The sequence below is a fragment of the Haemaphysalis longicornis genome, unplaced genomic scaffold (genome assembly GCF_048455015.1).
Source record: "Haemaphysalis longicornis isolate Haplotype H1 unplaced genomic scaffold, Haemaphysalis longicornis Haplotype H1 scaffold_10, whole genome shotgun sequence".
Lineage (NCBI taxonomy): Eukaryota > Metazoa > Arthropoda > Arachnida > Ixodida > Ixodidae > Haemaphysalis > Haemaphysalis longicornis.
Window position 1 is genome coordinate 52,346,381 of NW_027526204.1, and position 21,891 is coordinate 52,368,271.

General features: G+C 44.9%; 1 protein-coding gene across 1 annotated transcript in view; it reads right to left on the bottom strand.

Moving 5' to 3' along the window:
* The window catches only part of LOC144157733 (metalloprotease mig-17-like), a 41,774-nt gene extending 20,199 nt beyond the window's left edge, over positions 1–21,575 (bottom strand). The window contains exons 1-3 of the mRNA XM_077688511.1: positions 21,449–21,575; positions 16,853–16,899; positions 16,087–16,198 (exon numbers count right to left, since the gene is read on the bottom strand). Of these exons, the coding sequence (XP_077544637.1) occupies positions 16,087–16,198; positions 16,853–16,899; positions 21,449–21,477 (188 nt within the window). The 5' untranslated portion in view covers positions 21,478–21,575. The remainder of the gene's footprint in view (positions 1–16,086; positions 16,199–16,852; positions 16,900–21,448) is intronic.
* Positions 21,576–21,891: the final 316 nt, after the last annotated feature.

Here is a 21,891-nt window from a genome sequence, read left to right on the forward strand (position 1 = left end):
AAACTGCTGACGCCCTCATCATCGGACCTTGGTGTTGGCACATAGGCGCGTATAATCGCTGCTTGTATGGGCTGTTTAGCTTGATTACTACAACTGCGACTCTTCCGTTGATGCTTAAGAATCCCTCTATGTTTCTGCTATTTTCCTATTGAGTGAGAATCCAACCCCGTTTTCTATCTTTAATTGATGTCCTCTATAGCACAGAATATCCCCGGTAGCCCGTTCCATGATGTCTTTCCCTGTACTACAATATGCCTATGATATCACACCCAATATCCGAGAGCTTCTCTGAGAGCAAAGCTTTCTTCGCTAGACAGAGATCTTGCGTTGCACGTCCATGTCAGAGTTCTAAAAGTGGCCTGTTGACATGATAATGATGACAACGATGGTGATTAGTGGCTATCCCTTTGAATCGGGGAGTCAGTTTTAAGCAACTGATTTTCTTGTTTTGGTTTTCTTACGTGCCCTACTCCTAACTACCCTTATAGATTTCCCTCTTTATTTCCCCTCAGCTTAGTTTTTAACTCCCATCACCCCCTCAATTTTTCTTGCCTCCAACCACTGTTCTAAATTGTCATCCGGGTAATTACTCCGCCTGCGTACCCACACTTCCCTACTTTTTCTCCACCACCACTCCAGTCGCCTCTTCGTCCCCTCAATGACTCTGAAGCTGAGGCTCCCCGTCATCCCAAATAATGAAGCCCTCACCAACGTCGTTCCCACTCGCCCAGCGTCGGTCGTATCTCTGTGCCGTCCCCCACAATATTGTGTGTAGTTTCCCGATCCCTGCTGCAGCATAGGCACGTTTCATTTTGCTATCTGTAGATAACCGTGCATGCATGGGTTCTAAGGCACCCCGCCCGTGCTTCAAACAGCAACGCACTGCGTTTCGAGTTGCCCCACAAACCTTCCTTCGTGATTTCTAGTTTCTCTCTCCTATAAGTCTCCAGGGCGTGCTTCGCTTCCATTCTCTGTACTAACTTCTCCATCTCTGCTGCCTTGACCTGCATTTTGACTGTTGTGTAATCCCCACTTTTCCCTACTGATTTTCTGTACCACCTGGTCGGCCATCTGGTCCTCCGCCTTAACGGCGTGTCCCTGCTCCTCATGAACAGGTTCTTAACTTCTCTCGCAGCCACTTTTTGCTCTCTATGTCACAAGGTTGCTTCTCAAACTTTATCTTGCTCTGCGCCTGTCTTGACTCAAAGGACAACAAGCCCGTATCCCCCCGTACCACTTAGTTGGTAATACCGATGTAGGCCCCGAGGGGCAGTCTGCCTACCGCCCTCTGATTTTTCTCAAGGCACGCGTGGGTCTCTTGTTTCACTCACAGCACAAAATTTTCGAAAGGTAATTCTGCTTCTTTGACTCCTATCTAGACTCCTCTTGCCACTTCGTATTTGGTCTAGCCTCAGAAAACTGTATGGTTCATAACAAACGCGTTCCGTCTTCCTTTCGTTTTAAGATGACCTTCATCCGCATGCGTGTAATTGTCGCTGTGGTTACGCCATACTCCTAAGTATTCATACTCTTTCACCTGTGGGATTGTGTAATTGATGCTCTGACACTGTTCATTTCTCCGCGCCACCAAGAACATGGTTCCCAATTTTTCTATGCTAAAAATAGAATTAGGTGCGTCGCTTCTTCACCGCAAATATCCACCAAGGCCTACATTGTCATCGGCATATATCCGGTTGTGTGCCTACATACGTCGCTTGCATATATTAGTCCTGGGGCTTGTTGGTCCACCACTCGCTCGTTTTGTATGTGTGATAAGTCGAACCCCAGCGTACTGCCCACTATCTTGCTTTCTTACAGCACCATGTTGATGATAGAATGCACTCGGGAGAGTTTCCATTTTTCTTACCAACCGTTGTAGGTGTACACAGGCCTATTGTGTGTTACCCCCTCCCACCCCATTTGCACTTTTTTCTCGGCATAGCTTCCAGGGTAAGGTAATAAATTCAGCCCCCACTCTGTCGCCCTCCACAATATTCACAGCCTCTCCTCCTTTATATTATAATACGCTTTTTCATTGTACATCAAGGCTAACCACAAAGGTAGGGTTTGCAACTTGGCCAACCTATTCATTCGCTTGCTTCAAATAGCATTTGTCTTGTGTTCTTTCGAAACCCCTTTTGAAGATCCTCGATTATCCTATTTTCTTCTACCCCCTTCTTTAGTTCGAACTTGACTGCCTGCATTATCAACCTCTGCAGCACTGACGTGACAGTTACCGGCCCGTAAGAGCTCGGTTCAGTCCGGCCTCCTTTGCCCTTGTACTTTAGTCCATCCTGTTCGTTTGCCGCGTGTCTGGTATTGCCTTGTTTTGTAGCCCTGTTCTGATGGCTTGTACTAGCTTTCTCTTGCTTATTGCCGTTATAGTTTATGTAAACCCGTCGGTATACCATCTGTGCCTACCGCAGTAATTTTGGGCATTTTTGTCTCTGCTTTTTCTATCCGAGCTTGTGCCCATCTCTCCCGAGACATTCCTGCCTACCCTACGTGACATCTCTGTCGCTGTGGGGCCTCTGCGTTCACATTAAAGAACTTCTCCGCGATGACTTCGTGAAGGTATTTCAATGCTACTTCTCCCTTGAGCATCTGCCCCTTTTAGTTTTCTATAGTTCCACCTTCTTTGGGACTCGTGCGTTTCCCTTATGCCCACACGATTTCAAAACTATTTTAGCGTGTCTCTACCCCTCCTTTGTATTTGGGCTACCCATCCTTCACTGTCCCTTTTTATTTTCGCAACCTGCACTAATTGCTGCACTTGCTGTTTCCTTTTTTTATAGTGTTCCCATTTTAGGTCCACATCCTTCGGATGTATTCCTGCCCTTTACGACTGCCGGTGCACTTTTGACGCATGTTCACGCCTCTGTATAGCCTCCTTAATTTCTTTGTTCCACTAGCTTCCTGGTGTTTTCATTCCCCACCATCGATTTGCCCTCTTTGCCTGTACTATTGTTTCCTACATTGTTTTATGAGCCTGTGAAATTGGCCCATATTCCCATCAGCCTCTGCTTTTGGCTATGGGCGCAGTTTGATTACAGCTTAAGTTTGTGTACTGCACCGGTCAGTCGGGTTTTGCACCACCACTTTCCCAAAACTCAGCCTGATACGCTTGTGGTGACTGCAAGAGACTGTGGCGCCTTTCCTCATGTTTGCTCACTTTGCCCAACCACTCATAAAGTCCCTCGGAAATGAGGCAGTATTCAGTACGCGACTGCCTCCTACGAAACATTCCCGTGATTTGACCGTCGCATGTTCTCTATTTATTATGATCAGGTTTTGCTACTCACACATATCTAGCAGTAGATTTCTGTTGAACTCTCTGTACTCATCTAGATCTTCAATGTGGGCGTTCATATTCCATAATATTAGTACCTGCATGGATCGTTTTAAATTCTTGATGTCCTTTTTTAGACATGCCACGCCTCCACAGGTACAACACACCTAAAGCGATTTCCCAACCCTCAACTATCCCTTTCCCCCACACATGTTATTTACCCTTCTTGCACTCTTCTCTAATTAGCTGCCTGGCCTATAAGCATACCCACTTCTCCGCCTTTTCTCTATCCAGCCGACCAGTTACAACCTTCTCATACATACTCTCATGTTACCAGGGAGAGAGAGAGAGATCAAACTTTGTTCTGCAGCTCTGGTTCTTCCAGGTCCCGTAGGTGCGTTCCATCACGGCGCGTATCCAGATATCTTCCTCTTGTTGCTGCTTACTAATCTCCATCCGCTTGTCTTTTTTTCAGCCGACCTGCATGTTTTTGTATGCGATGTTCAGTTAGCCACTCTTCTATTTAGATGCTGTCGTCACCCCTTTCGTCTGCCTGTATTCATCGGCACCGATCTAGCTATCTCCTTTTGCACCCTATCTATGTAAAATTCCCAAAGACATGTGGCCCCCCAAAAATAGCCACCACTCGGGACGCCTGTCGCCTCTAGGTGACCGCTTCCACCTGCTCGCAGAAGTGAACCCTGTCATGCTGGAACGCCCTTTTACGGCCCTCCTGTCGGACATTTCAATTGATATACACGGTAGAGAAACTCAGCGCCTTGCTCCACTCCCGTATGTCGGGTTTAAGGCCAAAACTTTCCTTTCCACTGGCAAACCATTACCAATAACCTCGAGTACTGTGCTCACGACGACCTGCACATTCGCGCAAAGCGTCCGAAGCTCCTTCAGGCTATTTTCTAGTTGCTTCCCCGAGCCAGCGCCCCTTCCCTGCAGAAGGTCATTAGTTCATCCGGCTATAACGACGAGGATATGCCTCTGCATGCTCTCCCACATCTTGTCCTTCTTTCCCAACACAACCCTTACCGTCTGCCCAGGAAACACGCCAACCTGTACTCTCTCGTCCTCTCTCACCAGTTCCCTAACCTCCCTTAAGAGTAGAGCATGTTCGAGTCCTCTGAGGAGATAAGCATGCGCGTGTCTTCCTCTTCCTGCCTGCCTCCCGGCGCGGCCACCTGCTTCTGCTACGTCGGAGTCACCTCCAATCCGCGATCATTTTCCGGCATGGCGTTCTGTCTTCCCGCTTTTCCTTCTCACGGCCAAGCATTCTCGATACACCTGCCTCGTGAACCACATTATTCTTTTCTGGAATGTCACCCTTCGTCCCCAGTTTGACCTCGATTAGTGCAAACATCTCTTCGAGTGGCTTCTTCTGTTCTTTTACACCTTTCAGCTCCTAGTGTTCCTCTTCTACTTGAACCCTGAGCGGCCGCTTTTATTCTTCAAGCTGGTCGAGGCGCAATGCTGGCAAAGAAACTCTACCATAAATTCCTGCCGTTCTGCGTCCTCGACTGATTTAATGTCGTCTTCTCTAGCGGGTATTTTCGCTCGCACCCCGTGCACAAAACACCCAGCTTCTTCTTCAGAAGCATTGCACGTCCCAGGCATGTCAAACTAACCTACTTCACTGCCGCTTTCTCGAGTGTTCCGCTATAACAAAAATTTAAACAAAACGTGTGAATATTTCCTACAGCTTCATTTCTCTCATGAATTCCGGACTAGAATGACATCACGTGTTTAAATCAGCACGTGCCGTAACTGCGTGGCACTATTGAATCCTTCACTCCAGTACGCGAACAACTCCTAAGACGAGTCCATCTGTGGCCGATTTCTGGTATGTCCGGCCAGCATCCAGATTCTGGCAGCCACTGATCATATGTTGAACGGCCGACATTCGACCACCAGCACTTCGGTATTTCTCCGGCTCCCCGTGCTCAGCCAAACAATGGCAGGTACCCGGCTGCCAGATACGCAGTTTACTTTCGGTTGCCGGTGTTCCGAAAAAGAACGGCCGACGTAGGGCCTTAGGGCATCCATTTTTTGGCCGAAGCGGTGTTCAACCAAAGTACAGCAAACGACATGCAAAAGAATATTCATATTCTTGTGGCGGTTGTTGTTCGGAAAGAGTCCTGTCCGAGTGCGGCTAACGTGCATTTCCTCTTTCTGCGTTGAACCGGGTGTCCGGTGGCAGAATATTCATTTTCCATGGCCAACCGGTGTTATAAAGGAGACCGGCTGACTTACGGCCCCTGAATGTACGTTCTTCAATCCGCTAGCGGCCTTCAGCCGAATTAGGGCTAGCAAATGGCCGCTGAATATTTGGCTACCGCTGTTCAGGAGGAGACCAGCCAAAGTAATGTCAACTGGTCTGTCATGCATGCATGCACAACTGGTGTTTTGACGAAGGCCCGCTGGTGTGCGGCGGGTTTTTCCTTCGGTGAGAAAAAAAGCCGTTAGAGAGCCGAGCGGTGCAGACGCGTTTTTTATCCGCCTGGTGTTTATACGTTTCAAATGAACAACTTTGTTTGTCAAGGACTAATGAGTGGTACTAGGTGAACTCGCAAGGTTCAGTGAACCACTGGACCTTACCAGCTTAGCTGTTAGACCATCGGAATGCCATTTATTGCTAGAAGAAGAGTCTGCCTAAAAGACGGCTGAGCTAAGCCTCGGCAGTAAAGCGCTACCACGCCTCACCCGCCGGCCTCGTCGACTTATCAGCTCAAGCCTATTGGCCCCATTGAGAAATAGAGAGCATTCGAGACATCGATCCGGCATAGATGTCTGACCCGAAATGGGTGTGGTTCACCGAGGCTTCATCAACATCCGCCGGGCGTACGGAGAGTCTTTCGTTACAGAAGTCCACCGGTACGTTTCCTTGACCTGCCGCCTGTCGTCGTTCCAGGAACACCTCGATTTCAACTTGATCTGCAAAGCCCGTGGCCTCATCCCCCGTTCTCTACGCCTGCCTAGGATGGTTGCCACAAAGGCTGGATTTCGTGCGGTCGAAAAAGCGGAACGTTGCCTTGTACAAGCAAGCATCATTGACTGCCGAGAAAAAATGAGGTCGTTGAAGAATGAAGCATTTTTTGCACGTCGCTGTCTGGAGCATTATAGTGGAGTAGAGTTCCCAAGCCTGCAGCTGCACGCTAACTACAAGGCAAGTTTGCAGTCACGTCAAAGCGAGTTCTCACAAACAAACAAGTTGGAGTCAATGATGGCTCGTCAGAAAATTAGCACCCGCCCTGAAAGTGCAAATGCCATGGTTCATAATCTTTCCATCTACAGCCCGAGTCGTCCGGAACTGGACGTCTTGCATTTGGGCTTCAACTTTAATGTTGGCCCCTCATCAGATGTTAAGAAAGTGGTCTGTGCTGTGGAAAGGGCTGTCACTCGCGTGGAACCATCCCGCCGTGATGAAGCCCGCACCCAGGCAATAGGTGTTCTTTCCAAACTGCGTACCCGAACTCGGGAATCTCCCCTTACGTCTGACCAACGCAGAGCCATCAATACCCTCCGTTGATAATGGGCCATCGCTGTACTACCTACAGATAAAGGCAACACGACTGTGATAATGAACAGGAGCGACTAAGAAGATAAAGTGCACGCGTTGCTTTTTTACGGAGACACGTATACTTGGCTTGACAAACACCCTACGTCCAAACTACAGAGGGATCTGCAGAAGCTACTTGCTGACGTTTTCCGGGTCATCCCAGCGCACCATATGCCACTTTACTACAAGGTCTTGCGCCAGAGCTGATCAGCCCTCGCTCTTTACGGCGTTCCCGAAATTCACAAACCCGGTACTCTGTAACGACCCATCCTAGATTTCACCCGGTTTCCCCTCTACAGGCTTTCTGGCTACTTACATCGTTTGGTGTCCCCTCTGGTCGGTGAGAGTCCCACTCACGTCCATAATTCAAGCCATTTCATAGAAAAAGCCAATGACGTCTCAATGAACGATGGTGAAATTGTGGTGTCGTTCGATGTGGTGTCCCAGTGTGTGAATTGACTTGGCAGTACAAATATGCCAAGACGCACTGTATTCTGACCCCACCCTCCCGGAAAGAACGAGAATCGACGTGCCGGACCTTGTAAGGCTTTTGTTCTTCCGTTTATCGAACACATACTTCGTCCTTAAGGGTGTATTCTACAAAGAAGTTAATGGTACTGCCATTGGGGCTTAAATTTCGCTAATAGCCGCCAATTGGCAATAGAGTCTGTAGAACAACGTGCGCTTTCGTTCTTCTCTCCATCTCCGAAGATTTTCCTTCGCTACGTTGACAACTGCTTTTGCATAATTGAGAAAGAAGACTTGGACCCATTTGCGCATCACTTAAACTGCACTGAACATTTGATTGAGTTCACAGTAGAAAAAGGAAACAACGGGAAATTTCATTCCTGGACGTTCTAATCAAATGCGATGGTACTAAACTACATTTCGCTGTTTTTCGAAAAGCACGCACACGGGACAATATTTGAACTTCAAGTCGGTGCACCCTGCAACGCTCAATAAGTCCGTAGTGTCTTCGTTGATGCGACTTCCCCGCACTATCTGCTCCACGGCTGCCGACCACTCGGCTGATGTCCAACGTGTACGTCGCGACCTGTCTTCTAGCGGCTACCTGGATTCCTTTGTGACTTCGGTGGTTAAAAATTTGGATCGCGTCTCTGCAGCCCCACACAGAGGCTCAAAAAGATGCAGCCTTTCATACGTGCCGGGAGTGAGTGAGGCTTTGGCCCCAGTCCTGCGCACGCATGACGTGCACGTTGCCGAAATTCCTACCCAGAAGCTAAAGAACGCTCTTGTGAAAGTGAAAGATAGATTGCCAAAAGAACGATTTCTCGGTGTTGTATACGAATTGGCATGCGAGAACTGTGATAGATTATGCAGAGGGAATCTGGAAGTTTCTAGATACGGTTAAGATAGCATTGTAATGACGTAAAGAAAGGAAAAGTGTCCACTATTGCCCTCGTGGAACATGTACAATCGTCTAACCATGAGATAGACTGCGGCAAGGCACCTGTTGTCGCCACCGAGAAGGACTTCGCCTCTAGGCTGTATCTTGAATCTGTATTGATATAGACGAACGCAAATACCTTGAACTGCACTGACGGCAATCTTCCCCCCCGTCTACGTAAGGTTTTTAGGTCACGGGCTTCATCCTACTTAAACTTCTGGCTTTTTGTCTCTGCTTTTAGTGTGAACAACGCTCGCGTACTGCGTGCCGAAACGTCATTGTTTCTTTTCCTCTTGTGGCCGGCGTCTCCTTTATTATGTACTTCACTATCCATGCAGTGCAAAACTGTACCTTACATCTTGTTATACCACTTCGGCACTGCTGCGTCAATGGGATCGAAAAGCCTGGCTTTGCGACGTGTAATGCAAAAATAATAAATGCACAGTACATTTCCATAAGTGCAGTAATGCCCTGTTTTCATAAACGATGACTTATACTGCCCATAAAATTGTTTATTGCCTCACAACTATATTTATGGGTGAAACAAAATTTAATGTTCAGTGTGAAGGCGTGGTGTTAGTGAAATTCCTAACTTACACTGTCAATAGGCTATTATGATTACGGATGGTTTATGTTATCTCTTCAAAAGTGTATTCGCAGCAATAAGTTTCGAAAACCCGAAATGGAGATAAGCCGAAATGCCGATATTTCAAAAGCCGACATGCTGAGTTATCATGTGATCAAAAGTTTTTTGTGATCCAAAATTGCACTTTCTTAAACGTTGCTGCAAGGCTCATGAATGTTGCAATTATAGTAGAATCTCGACAAGCAGAAATCGCTGAAACGGAATTGCCGCCTAAATGGAACAGAAGCCTTAAGTAGGTTGCGTCTATATTCAGACAACCCAAAAAAACTCCCCGTAATCAGAACTAAAATATCCGCATCACAGTGTAAACGGAACCAGAAATGCAAATTCTTGTGAAACCCATTGGCATGACATTCAGATTTTCACTGTTCCGGCCGTTTCGCTTTCTTTTTTATTCTTCGTCCATGTTTTCTTGAGCCTCGTAGGCCCCGTAAGGCTCGTCTCGTCAGTGTTCAGCCATGTTAGCGCAACAAACGCAACATCGCCGTTCCTGTTCCAATCGTGCGACCTCAATTCTAGACAGCCGACGATATAGGTCTGAGCACCTGCCGCCTCGTCCGCGCCATCTATTCGCACTTCACCATGGTACCATCTTCTCAATTCGGTGGCTCTTTAGCACTCGCGAAGTTGAGGCCGCTAGCCTCCGTGAAGATGCAGTTGTAAAGACGCAAACAAAAATAATTGATACAGTTTGTAGTGCACAGCATCTCATTGTTGCGTAATCACCTTTTGAATGCTGTGTCTAGACTTTCCTGTAGCTTTGTTGCTTTCAGAAACATTATTAGCTACATTCACCTTATAGTGGCCAGACTTTCATGAAATGGTATTAGGACTGTGTACGCACATAAATTTTTACGTTCACACGTCTATCGTAGTAAAAAGATCTCGTTATAAACGTAACAACTTTTTGGCGACTTGAAGTTCTGGGTATTGAGAGTGTACTGTATTGCCGTACAGTTATACAAATGGCTGATTTCGCTATTGCGGCGGTTTTACAGCCAACGAATTTCGCAGCAAAGAAACTTTTTTCTCGTTACTTAAATATTTAACGCAAACTGGCTATTTATAGAATTGTGTTATACGTTTTTTTGGCCATAGCCATAGCAGTATTGTGAGTGATGGCTGCAATTATTTTCGTACGTATAAAATACCTGTGGTCTGGAAATGAGAAGAAAAAGCCAGAATTTACACGCTCGGTTTGATCGCTGAATCATGGAGAAACAACCAATACGCGAACATTCACCTCTTCTTTACAGCAGACTGGCCTTTATATATTATACCAAAAACTTGCAATCTCTTTCTTTATCGGTTGTTATTCATGTGACTGAGGTGTTCTTGGAGTAAGGATTCAGACATGCATGTTGCCCTTTGTATCGGGCGTAGCGAAGTTACACTTTCGAGCTTTTTGTTGAGCTTCTGTATCATGTAGAATTGAGTACGTTTTTCACCATTTTAGCATTTGTTTATCATTTGCGAATATACACCAAACGTCGACCCTCTGCTCAACTCAACGGAATCGTTAGCTCGAAAAACTGCAAACTCTTTCGGTTCTCCTGGATAATTGGCTCATCAAGTTACATCTCTCGCTAAATGTCGGGAAATGTAGGGGTATTTTTTCCACAGTGTTACAATATGTGTACATGTCTAACATACCATCCACAATCCATTTCTCAGGACACATATACTAACAACTCTGTGCAATTTATCATGACCAAGTCACATGTTGTTATTATAAAACACGTAATGCTGCGGAGGTGTCGCGTAGGCTTCGCAACCATAAATTCGGCAGGTGTAGATACGCTCGGCTCATGATTTATTTTGCTGCAGAGTATAATTTCACTGCACCACGCCCAATATGCATGGCCTATTTTTTGTCACGAGATAAAACTTGCGTTGTCATTCAGGATTACAAAATTATTTAGCGAGCTCTATGTAAATTTTAAGCAGTGAGTTAATCCACGTTTAAGGTGATTTAAAACACTGGCTACTTTAAGATTCGTATAACTTTGAATTTCTATTGCACGATGCTTAACCTGATTTACCCCTGGGGCCTGTGCTTTTCGAAACAATTCCATGATCCCCGTTTCATCACCCTAAACAGACGTTGGTTCAACGCACAGATGTTGGTTCAACGTCTGTGGGTTGGCTGAACCAACGCACAGACGTTGCTTCAGCCACTTCATTGAGGCCTTGTCCTGGAATTAAATAACTTGTACACTGCCGAAATAGGTGTAAGCCATATATTGTAAACGAATGGTAAATTACTTGAAGATCAGTTCTCTCCTCTACGCACGTATTTTATTATTGCAACCAATGCATTGAGAAGTGATGAAGAGGCGGGGGTTCCACTATACTCTCTGTACGTCATTTAATCCTTCTCAATAAGGAAAGCTTGTTAGTCTCCTATTTTTCAGGTGGAAGGCTTGGCGATAATTTCGACCACTCAGAAACTACAGCAATAATTTGCGGCCCTTGTTATCGCATCAGAATATCTCTGCATGCGTAGCATCGGAACAAGTAAAAAAAGATTCTTCCATTATCCCATTTTTCTGTTAATGTGTTGCTCTGCAACTAGGCTGGATTCAGTTATTCAGATTCGCTAGCTCTGCTGGGGTCATCTTGAATAAACCTCATGACAAATCGCCACCTTGGGTTTTTCTAGCCCTGTCGTCCATACGGACCCCTTTTGCAGTTTTTTCTAGGGACGAGGTTCAGGCATCTTCAAGTTTTAAAATTTAATCAGCAAGGCGCCGTTCGTTTATGTCCTGATTATATTCACCTGTACCTTTTATGGACTCCACAATTCTGGGATTCTCGAAAATGAGGGCAAAAATAAAAACGTTTGAACGCGGACTTCCCCAATTATTTGTTTCCACACTAAAGCTTACGCATTATTCTTGACTTATTTGAAAGGGTCAATTGCGGAGCTTGCACTATTGGTGCAAAGCTAGTGAAACTCGCTTTGGTTTCCTGAGTCTGGCTTAGTGAAGCTCCCGAGTTTGAACATACATTCATGAAACCTATTGCTCTCAGCGCTGAAGAGATTGCGAATCCTATTGGAAAACGTAAATTATCAACTTCTTCAGGCAGTGTTAACAATAATTCTAAGGTGATCAAAAACACGTCACTATGCTCAAGTAAAATCCTGTACCTTATCTTCACGCAATTTTTATCAACAGGAGAACTGCCGGCTGATTGGAAAATAGGTAAATTAGTTTTCTTATTTAAAAGTGGCAATAGATATTCACCAGAAAATTATTGCCCATATCACTAACATGCATTTGCTGCAAGATGCTTGAGCATATAATATCTTTGCACATTTATTGTCATTTAGAAACCAATAACATTTTTTTTTGAGAATCAGCACTGATTTAGGTGAGGTTTTTCCTGCGACACCCAGTTACTCGAATTTACCCCTGATCTTCACTTCAATATGGATAATAATTTACAAACTGACTGCATTTTCCTGGACTTGTTAAAGCATTCGACCGCGTACCTCATTCCCGTCTGATTTCAAAATAACAGAACTTCGTTTAGATTCGGTAACCTTATTGTCGATCCGTAACTTTTTGTCTTTTCGACATCAGTTCACTCTTGTTAATAACTCTTCCTCTCCAATTTTCGATGTCACCTCCGGAGTGTCTCAGGGTAGAGCCTTGTGGCCATTACGTTTTCTAATCTGCATTAATGATCATCCAAATAATATTTCTTCGTCAATACGGCTTTTTGCTGATGATTGCATTCTATACCATTCTATGACTAGTACCGATGACCACCTTGCTCTCCAGAAAGACCTTAATGTCATTAACAACTGGTGTGGTGCATGGCAAATGACTTTAATTTTATCTAAATCTAAAGTAATAACGTTTATTAGAAAAACACCAACTGTTGCATTTCATTACTACACAAATAATTTCAACGTATCACGGCCATCTTCGTATAAAAACCTTGGCGTCCATCTCACTTCTAATCTTATTTGGGCGGCACTTGTAAGCTACATATCTGCAAAGGCATTAGAACACTAGGATACTTACGTCGAAACCTACGAAACGCGCCAAATAACGTCCGCAAACAAGCTTACTTACCCTTTGTTCGTCCACAGGTGGAATTCGCATCACCCATATGGTCCCCCTTCCAAGCCTATCTCATTAACCAGCTAGAAGCTGTGCAAACCAGAGCGTCACGGTTCATTTCACGCATTTACAGTCGCCCCTCGAGCGTCACACAAATAGAACATGACCTTTCATTACAGCATCTAGATATACGGCACACAGTTGCCCTCCTGTCTTTGCTTCATAAATATATTCACGCGTCCAGGCCACCACCCTTCCTATAACGGCACCACTGCGCATGTCTAAACTACTACACAATCAGCGATGCATCACACGCATTTTTGGAAAAACAAATTCATTGAATTCACCGGCTTTGTCTCGTGCCATAGCACTCTGGAATGACCTACCCGACCTAATTGTCAATTTAAGTAATCATGAAAATTTCCGCGAACAATTATGATACATCTACCTCAATTGCATTGTATAACTTCCTTCAAGTCTGTTTTTGTTCTTTGTGCTTTTTTTGCGACTGTGAAATTCTTGTTGTTGCTTGAAACCCCTCCTTGTCATTTGTGTAACCACTGTTATTATTCCCAATGTATTGATTTGTATTGTGGCATACGTGTCACCTACTAGCATTCTTTCCTATGTACCCCCCTTACTCCATGCTCCGTAATAGAGCCCGCAAGGTATTGTTAAATAAATAAATAAACCGTACAGCTGCTGACCTCTCTCTCTTGTCGGAGACCCGGCTGTTGCACCTCACAAAGATTCCCGAAATTGCTGGTGAAAGTTCTTCATAAATGGTAATGCCGTAACGTTTGTCCCTAGCCGTTCATTTCACATGCTTCCGGAAGTGGACCGTGTGAGCTCGGGCTACAACCGGCGGCAACCGGCGTCAGGAACTCGGCGTGTTCAGCACTAACTCATTGTTTTTATCTCCACTTCAGGTGCAAGCGTCCGTGAACTGGGGAACAGAAGAGCACACGAAAGATCACGCCACGAACGCTGGGCTGCTGTTCTCGAAGGTCGAGCTGGCTAGCACTGGGTGCTCCTCATGAGGTACATGCTCACGTGCGCCCAGTATTTTTTACCTATATTTTTGTGATCTCCTGACCTCCGCGTGGTCTTGAGACCTCCGCAAGCTCGCGCAATAGCTTCTATGACACCGTACACTACTGATGAGGTGCATACTCACGCGTGCTCGGCATTTTGTACCGTGTGCTACATTTTGTACCGAGGCTGAGCAGTTTAGCGTGGCTTCTGGAGAGCCGTGCTGCGCATGCGCGAGGAGCACTGACGTCACAAGGCGCACAGAAGATTACTCGCTGCCAGGTGTCTCTCACACACCCCATGCGCCCAGTCTCTTCGCCGACCTCCGTTCCGCACATGGCGGCCCGTTCCACTTGATGATCATGCGAGGGGTGGCCGATTGTGGAACCGATGGGTCGTGCGTCGCAGCAACACCTGCGTGTGCCTGTGGAACCAGCTCTGGGGCGATTGGTGGCGCTGCGCCGTTGCCACTTGATAAATATACACGTATCACATAATGTGTATACTCTATGTGTGTCATAGAAGCAGCGGTAAGCATTATATGAAGCTTATCCTAGACATCCAGGAAAGCTAAGAATAACCAGCTGAACCTTCGCTCAGGCTATGTATATCCTAGCATATCCGAGCTAAGCCACTGCTAAATTTTTGTGTTTTTAGCGCTGTACGGGAACTAAAACGCTAATCCGCTCAGCTTTTAAGAAGCGTAGTTGTAGTTGTTTCAGGCGAAAAAATTGACCCCCACTGTAAAGAGCATATAAATGAAAACCCTACGTGTGATGTGGAAGAATGTTTACCTGGCCATCCACAGTAGCAGCCATATCAGCTACCAGTGTTTCATCCTAGCATTTACCCAGCTGAAAATAAAAAGTCGCGTTGCTGATCTCTCAAAGCCGCAAGCCTACTTTGAGCACTGGCCACAAATTGGGGTCTTTGATGGGTTGGTAAGTCCGGTTCACAAAGTTAACAAGGCTGTTAACCAGAAACGGAAAGGTTTTAGGATGGTGGGTAGTGCGTTCTCTGTAACAATGAAACGGGATGGTACGTAATCGGAGCAGCTGCACACCAGCGTTGCAGAACTGGTGTTACGGATGCTATGGCGTGTGTGCGTCTAGTTTTTTTAGAGTTATGACTGCAAAACGAAAAGAGCAAACACATGCAGAAATACAATCAGGGTCAAGTTGTAAAGATACAAAATTTGACAAGAATCGCATGGGAGTCGCGTTGAATGCACGTAAGCTTACACAGGTGTTTTGAGGACCTAATTTGTAAACAACAGTCGTTTGGTGTATCTTGTGTGACGTTACCTGCAGTGGAGAGCCAGTCAATGTGTTTATTTAAAGCTCTGCCCCAAGCAGGATGTTTCGCTGGTACACAGTGTTGAAACCTAAATGTCTCCACCAGGTAATTTTGCCGAAGTTCTGACGAACTTGCAGGCGCCATTACCATGGAGCTAAAGGAAGACTGGGCGTGAAACGCTGCTTCCTAGCGCAGCCACATAATGTAAGTGCTTCGTCTGGATTAAGAATGCGCATCTATGACTTGAAAGGAACTGCGCAGACGCCGCAATCGCTATTCCAGTGCGCAGCACCGGAATAAATCGTAGCAACTATCATTTAACCGATGAGGTACCGCTAGCTTCTTTTTCGCCATCGAAGCTACGAAGAGTTGCCAGCTTTTCTTTTAAAATGTTACATTATCTGGTCGTTACAGCGCTTACCGCAATGAATCGAACACATTCTTAATCCGTAGCCATTACGCATGCAGTGTATTTTTGTCACCGCAAAATACGTTGCTTAGCACCAGGTTCCACCTTTGAAAAATTGGTAAGTACTCCTTCATTTATAGCTAGTGCTAAATCTAATGCAATAAACATCCAAAAGGGACAATTTGACGTGTTGTTGTATATATAAACGGCATTTTTTGTGCTTATTCCGCCCACCCGCGTAAAACACAAAGAACAAAAAAATTTGAATTGAAAAATATTCATTTGTTTTTAGTAATGTAAAACCTTATGCAGCCCAATACGGGAGCATTGAACCGGGTACCTCTTACGTTAGGTAGTTCACTCACATGTGCCCGATTTCGTGAGGAATGACGTTGCTGCTTTTGTACACAAATCCAATATCTTCTACAACGGCGACGTTGTACGGATTCTTGCACACGAAGCCAATAAAAGCAATGCCTGGTGAATAAAAACATAAAACAGAAGCAAGCAGGAAAACTCAAAGTAAGCACAAATAAGTTCTCGAACCTCCGAGCATCGCCAAGTGTTTCAGATATTTATGGCAAATATAAGAATGTTGTAGTATCGTAAGCAACTCTGCGAACATGGAGTTGTGTTCAATCAAGGTGGTTTTGCCCAAAATCAATCACCGAGTTACATCACCGAGCTTTTTTTCGGGGAAACAATGATCAATACTCCTGACAAGTAATTTTTCTACACTACTTTTCTGCAGCACTCACACATCAGACGATTGGATAAGAGGGACTGGAGCTCTTTTTGAATTTTTTTTTATTTCTAGCACAAACACCTTACGTTTCCGCCTTTCTTATAAAAATGATGATACGATTCTACAAGATAGCTCTGTGTTTTACTCTAGGCTTCTCGCCGCAACCACGAAGGCCTATGGCGAAACTTCCTGAACTACCTGCCCTACACGCTCGTGGAAAAATTTAACGACTACAAGCTCGAAACTTAACCTTGTCCTAGTTGCCTTCTTCACCATTTATACCAATATAATATTTTTATTTTACTTTTCACCCAGCTTTCTAAGAGCTGGATGGTGGTATTTGAAGAAGTACAAACCATTTTAGCGAAGGGTACAAGTACACCTACCTGCGATGTCATCCCTTGAACTTCCTACAAACTTCACCAAGTCCCTCCTGATCAGAAAAAAAATGTTGCTCGTTATAGTGGGCCTTAAAAATCATTGCTTTGCCTGATTGCACGGCCTAGCAAGTTTTTACACATCCATTTGTTTTAGTTCAATTATCGGTAACATTCTTAAATGCGGAATTTTTGTAAATAGTGCTCACGCTAACTGTCAGAATAACGATGCGGAGAGTTCTGAAAAGTGTAGCGTTCCACAGAAGGACTTCAATGTAGCCCTTCCAGCCTCATAAACAACGAGCTATTACCAGAGTAACCATGCAAACTAGACAAACCACTACTGAGTGATACCTAAACAGTTTTATGATATGTTTATTATGAATGGCTTTGCTAAGATACTTACATTTTGTTCATCCCGAGTACAATTTTTTTAGTTTACATTTTAACTATAAGCTCTATAAATACACTATATAAGCTCTCTCTCCATATATGTATATATATATATATACATATATATATATATATATATATACATATATGGAGAGATAGAGCTTATACATATATATATATATATATATATATATATATATAGTTAGGAACACTTGAAGGCAATAGTTGCTTGTTAGCACGGTATAAAGATATTCCAATGCAGCATATTGTTGAGAAACTTCGTTTATGAACTGAAAAGTTGCCCGCGAGAGATGTAATAGAGCATTAAAAGTTATGGTTTCCATATTACACCATGTCGAATTATCTTCTTGGCTACAAAATTCCAAGGCTGACGCAGCCCTGAAAAACATACTATAATTGCCGTGACGGCACGTTGTCTAGCTGATGTTTCTACGGATAAGCCATTTCGCTGCATAAATTACTCTGTTTGGTGCGAGCAGTAACTTTAGAGCGCTTTGTTTTGGTAGGTCGCAAGGAATTAATGCATTGTGGTTTATGTGACACAGCGCTAAAATACCGTGTTCGGTACCGCAGGTACAGCTTCTGCGGCCAGGCGGGTTATTTTCGGCTGTCATTAAAAATGTAACAGCAACAACCTGCATGCGCTTAAGACTCGTTGCAATGCGCCATAGCGTTGATTCAGGCTTATTTACTCTGCAGTGCTTAGAAGGCAACAAAAAGCTTTGCATTCAGTACAATGTAAGAAGGTCACACAGGCAACAAACGCCACACGTCATCACAGCAGTGCAGTCGCACCCAGAAGGGTGCCGTTTCTGGATTTTGTTTAGATGGGCAGAGTACAGATGGATAACCTTCGGGGCTAATTGCGGAAAAAACTACTGACGAATACACTGCCTGTTATTAAAAGAACATTTCAGTACTGAAAATTAGACTGAGATTTTGAGCATCCTATATTTCCTGTTTATTCTTACAAAAGGTATTGTTGGGCCTTTAAAGAGATTTGGTATACCTTTTTTCATCATGGGAGAATTCGAAAACTTTAGCAAGCACAAAATATTTGAGATATGGGTGCTTTCACTTTTTGTTCCTTCAAAAAAAAAAAAACAATCGCCATGCGTCAAGATATCGATGATTCCATTTGTACGCTTTAAAAAGAAGCCAGGAGGTGCCCCGCGGAAGCTATCTTAATAATATTAAGAGGAACATTTCTATGCTTCACAAACCTCATCGATGTCCTAGCACTAGAAACACTGAAAAGAAACTCTACACAATGAATTTCAGAAAACTCTGACGCCGACAAGCACACGCAAATCAAGCGTTTCAAGAAGAAAACGCTTCCCGTCTTCGGAATTGAACCTGGGTTCCACGCCTTGTGAAGTTGATCACGTCATACCGGTACGTTCGAAGCAGCTGCGATTTTGTACATTTAGTTTGACTTAGGTTGCATTGAAGAAAGCCTCCTGCGACCTCAACAGCCGATTCCGTTGCCCCGGCCCGTACACCGTTCTGCCCTCAGGGTCCATCGACTTTTCTTTATTGCCTTGAGGACAAGTCTGCTAGCGGCTAGTTTCACCTTGCTCTGGCTCCGCATATGCTCCGGTCAGAACTTTTTCACTGTTCATGGCATCCATCACACGTAGTCACCAAAGCCGCCCGTTTGGAGCGCCTCATTCATGACCGTCGCATTCGACCTGGAGGCTATAGGACGAAGAGGCAAAACCAGATAGCGGCGCACAGCTTCAGGTTGAACGCTACGTAGAAGAAAAAGTGAAGGGTGACGTGAACCCCGGCACGTGCTGTCAATCTAATAGCCATACATTTCAAATCATCCCCTCCTCATCCATGGTTCGCCTTACGTTTCCTGCGGCCGATTGGTGGGTGTGGAGTGATCCCCATCCGAGTTCCACCTTCTCAATGTCTTAGCCAAGGCGCAGTCGTCGAGGGTACGCGAGCTCTATCGAACAGCTCCAGCAGCGCCGCTACCGCTGCCCGACCACATCCGCGGGCACTAATCCCCAGCATGTGACTTGTGCATGAAGACCAGCCAACAGCAGGTGACACTAGGCGAGACCAACAGAGAGGGCTGTTCCTCCAGCCCTATCGTCCGACGGGGTTACAAGTTCCTTCGACGCATCGTCGCTTCCTCGACGTCGCTGTAGTGGGGCCAGGTGTTACCAACGTCGTCATAATCACTGGTCGCGGCAGGGACTCATTCACGGCTTACAGTCACCACATCGCCCAACCTCATCGCGGTCGGCACTGCGTGGGAGCATCGAACGGGATGGTCTTTTTCAGCAGGGGCTATTTCTCACGAGAAGACAAAGAAGAGGAGAGTACGACGTACCGCAGTGTTCTCAACCATTGAGAATTGAAAATACGGAAGTTGCCATAGCCGGCACGGACTCTTTCATGGCCGCCATCCGAATAGTATTGATATACAACTAATTGCGGGGTATGATGCTTTGTCTTGTCTGTTTTTTGCCACCATATAAAATATAATGTTTGTTGCTAACGACGAAAACTACGATAACGATGTAGTGCCTGAACGAAAATGAAAAAGTGAAGCATGTGCATAAGAAGTGCGACGCTAGCATGCAGTGTAATCTATCGTTTCAAAGTGGCTGCACTGAATGCCTTATAAAGCGGAAAACAGGTGTCAGCCATAGGCGGGAACGAAAGACGTTGAGAAAAACTATTCTCAGGCGCACAAAAATGAAAACAGACAAAAGTGAACTTTGCTAGTCTGGTCCCTCAAGGTCATACAAGATGCGAGTGCGAGACTATCGTCCGCACCATCGCTAAGCCTTACCTAAATCTCTACGAAGCTGAGCCTTCTGAATGCGTATTTAGCTTGAACTAACAAACTTCTGTTCGAGACATATATTGACGCCTAAAAAGTAATTTAAGCATGCTTTTTGGAGAAGTGAAAAAGTGCTTCATTGCCAATTCAAAATGTGTAGGGATTACGAAAGAAAAGAGTGTTCCAGAAGCTTCAGAAGAAAAGAGAACCAAAAGAAGAATAGAACAACAACGACAAAATGGGATCATCCAACACGATAATGAGGGGGGAAAATGGTGCCCCTTGTGGCCTACTGGAGTATTTGGAGTATGTCATGCACAAGGTATCAAGGCATGTTTATGCTCATATATTGCGTGTACGGTGAACTAGGGTGCTGGGTCAAGCCATTCATTCTTAGTATTAGCAAGAAAGACGCGAAAAACGGGGGAAAAATACGACCAATTTAAGAGATGTTGCTGTGGCATCACTCGACGCGTTATTTCGTTAGTGGTGTCTCTACAGAAATGCACTTTGAGGCGCATACCTCGGTGGCAACGGTCAACCATGGCTGCTCGCGGTAACTTCACAGCCGTCAGCGTTGAAAGGTGGTCGCACATCTAACAAGTCCTCGGCAAAAAATGAAAGGCCACAAAACACGGGCAAATGTTATCAGATAGGTACGCAATTGCTGTAGCTCTGATCACCCCTGTAGGACCGGAGATTTGGTTCACATCCTGCATGCATCACCCGAACCTGCTGTTTCGCTTCAGACTTCAGACACCCTTGCTTTAGCTTGAAGCAACTGCTTGCCTGGTAGAATCGCGGGTTCCGGTGCAAGCAGCCTGCTTTCGAGTACTTGCAGTAGCAGAATTTTTTTTTCAAGCTTTCGCTGCTTATATTTCGTAGCATTGTCGGCAGTCAATTATACGCATTCTTTTGATAAATTGCCGTGTTTTGTATCTTCCAATCTTATTTACGCACGGACCAGGGTATATTAACGTATTTGCGCGTTAATTGCGTCGTGTCTCTGCCTGCGGTGCCTGGCCTCTATCTTTCTCCAAGAAAACTACAGCCGAACTGTCAATTCAGCGAGCGTTAGAAATATAGGCTTCCAAGCCAGGTATAAATCCCCCTGGTGACATAGAGGTCCTCGCAACAGGTCGCGACATACTTCTGAACGAATTTCAATCGAAATATGGAAGATGGCATGCGTTGAAACAGATAGCCCCCAAACGCAATTGCTAACGTAAGCAATGTTGAGTGATTCCACGTATTTTCAGTGGTATGTGTACATGAGTCTTCTTTACCCTACAGTTTTTTTTCAGCTTAATTTAAAACCGCATTTTTTATCAGCCTATACAATGGCACTTATTCATGACTATGAAAAATACAAAATATTTATAACAACTAACCCAGATAAAAGAACCGCAATGTCAGACATCCGTAATGTAGGGCTGTCTAAAACATAATTTCCAAAGGCTTCGAGCGTTTCCTCGGCATCCAGGAGGTCTCCTCTGGTAACTACTACCTTTTTTTCCTCTTCTTTGGTCTGTACCTCGGAAGAAGTAATTAAAGATTGCTTTGCGCAAGTTCGGATGATTGTGATCGTTAAGTTATATTTTGTTCGCGGAAGAATAAAACGGTTTGGCGATGATCTGGTGAGATCAGAGCAAAAGAAGAAAAACTCCTTTTTTGTATTTCTGTTAAAAACAGCGATTGTATTCATTCCTGTTAATTTCTGTAGAAAGCCAAACACAGCCTCCAAAGCAGCTAAGAAACAATAGTGAAAAGTGAGACCTCGGTACATAGCACGCGTCTGAACTATAAAAAAAGCCTGATCTAAAGTTTAATCGAG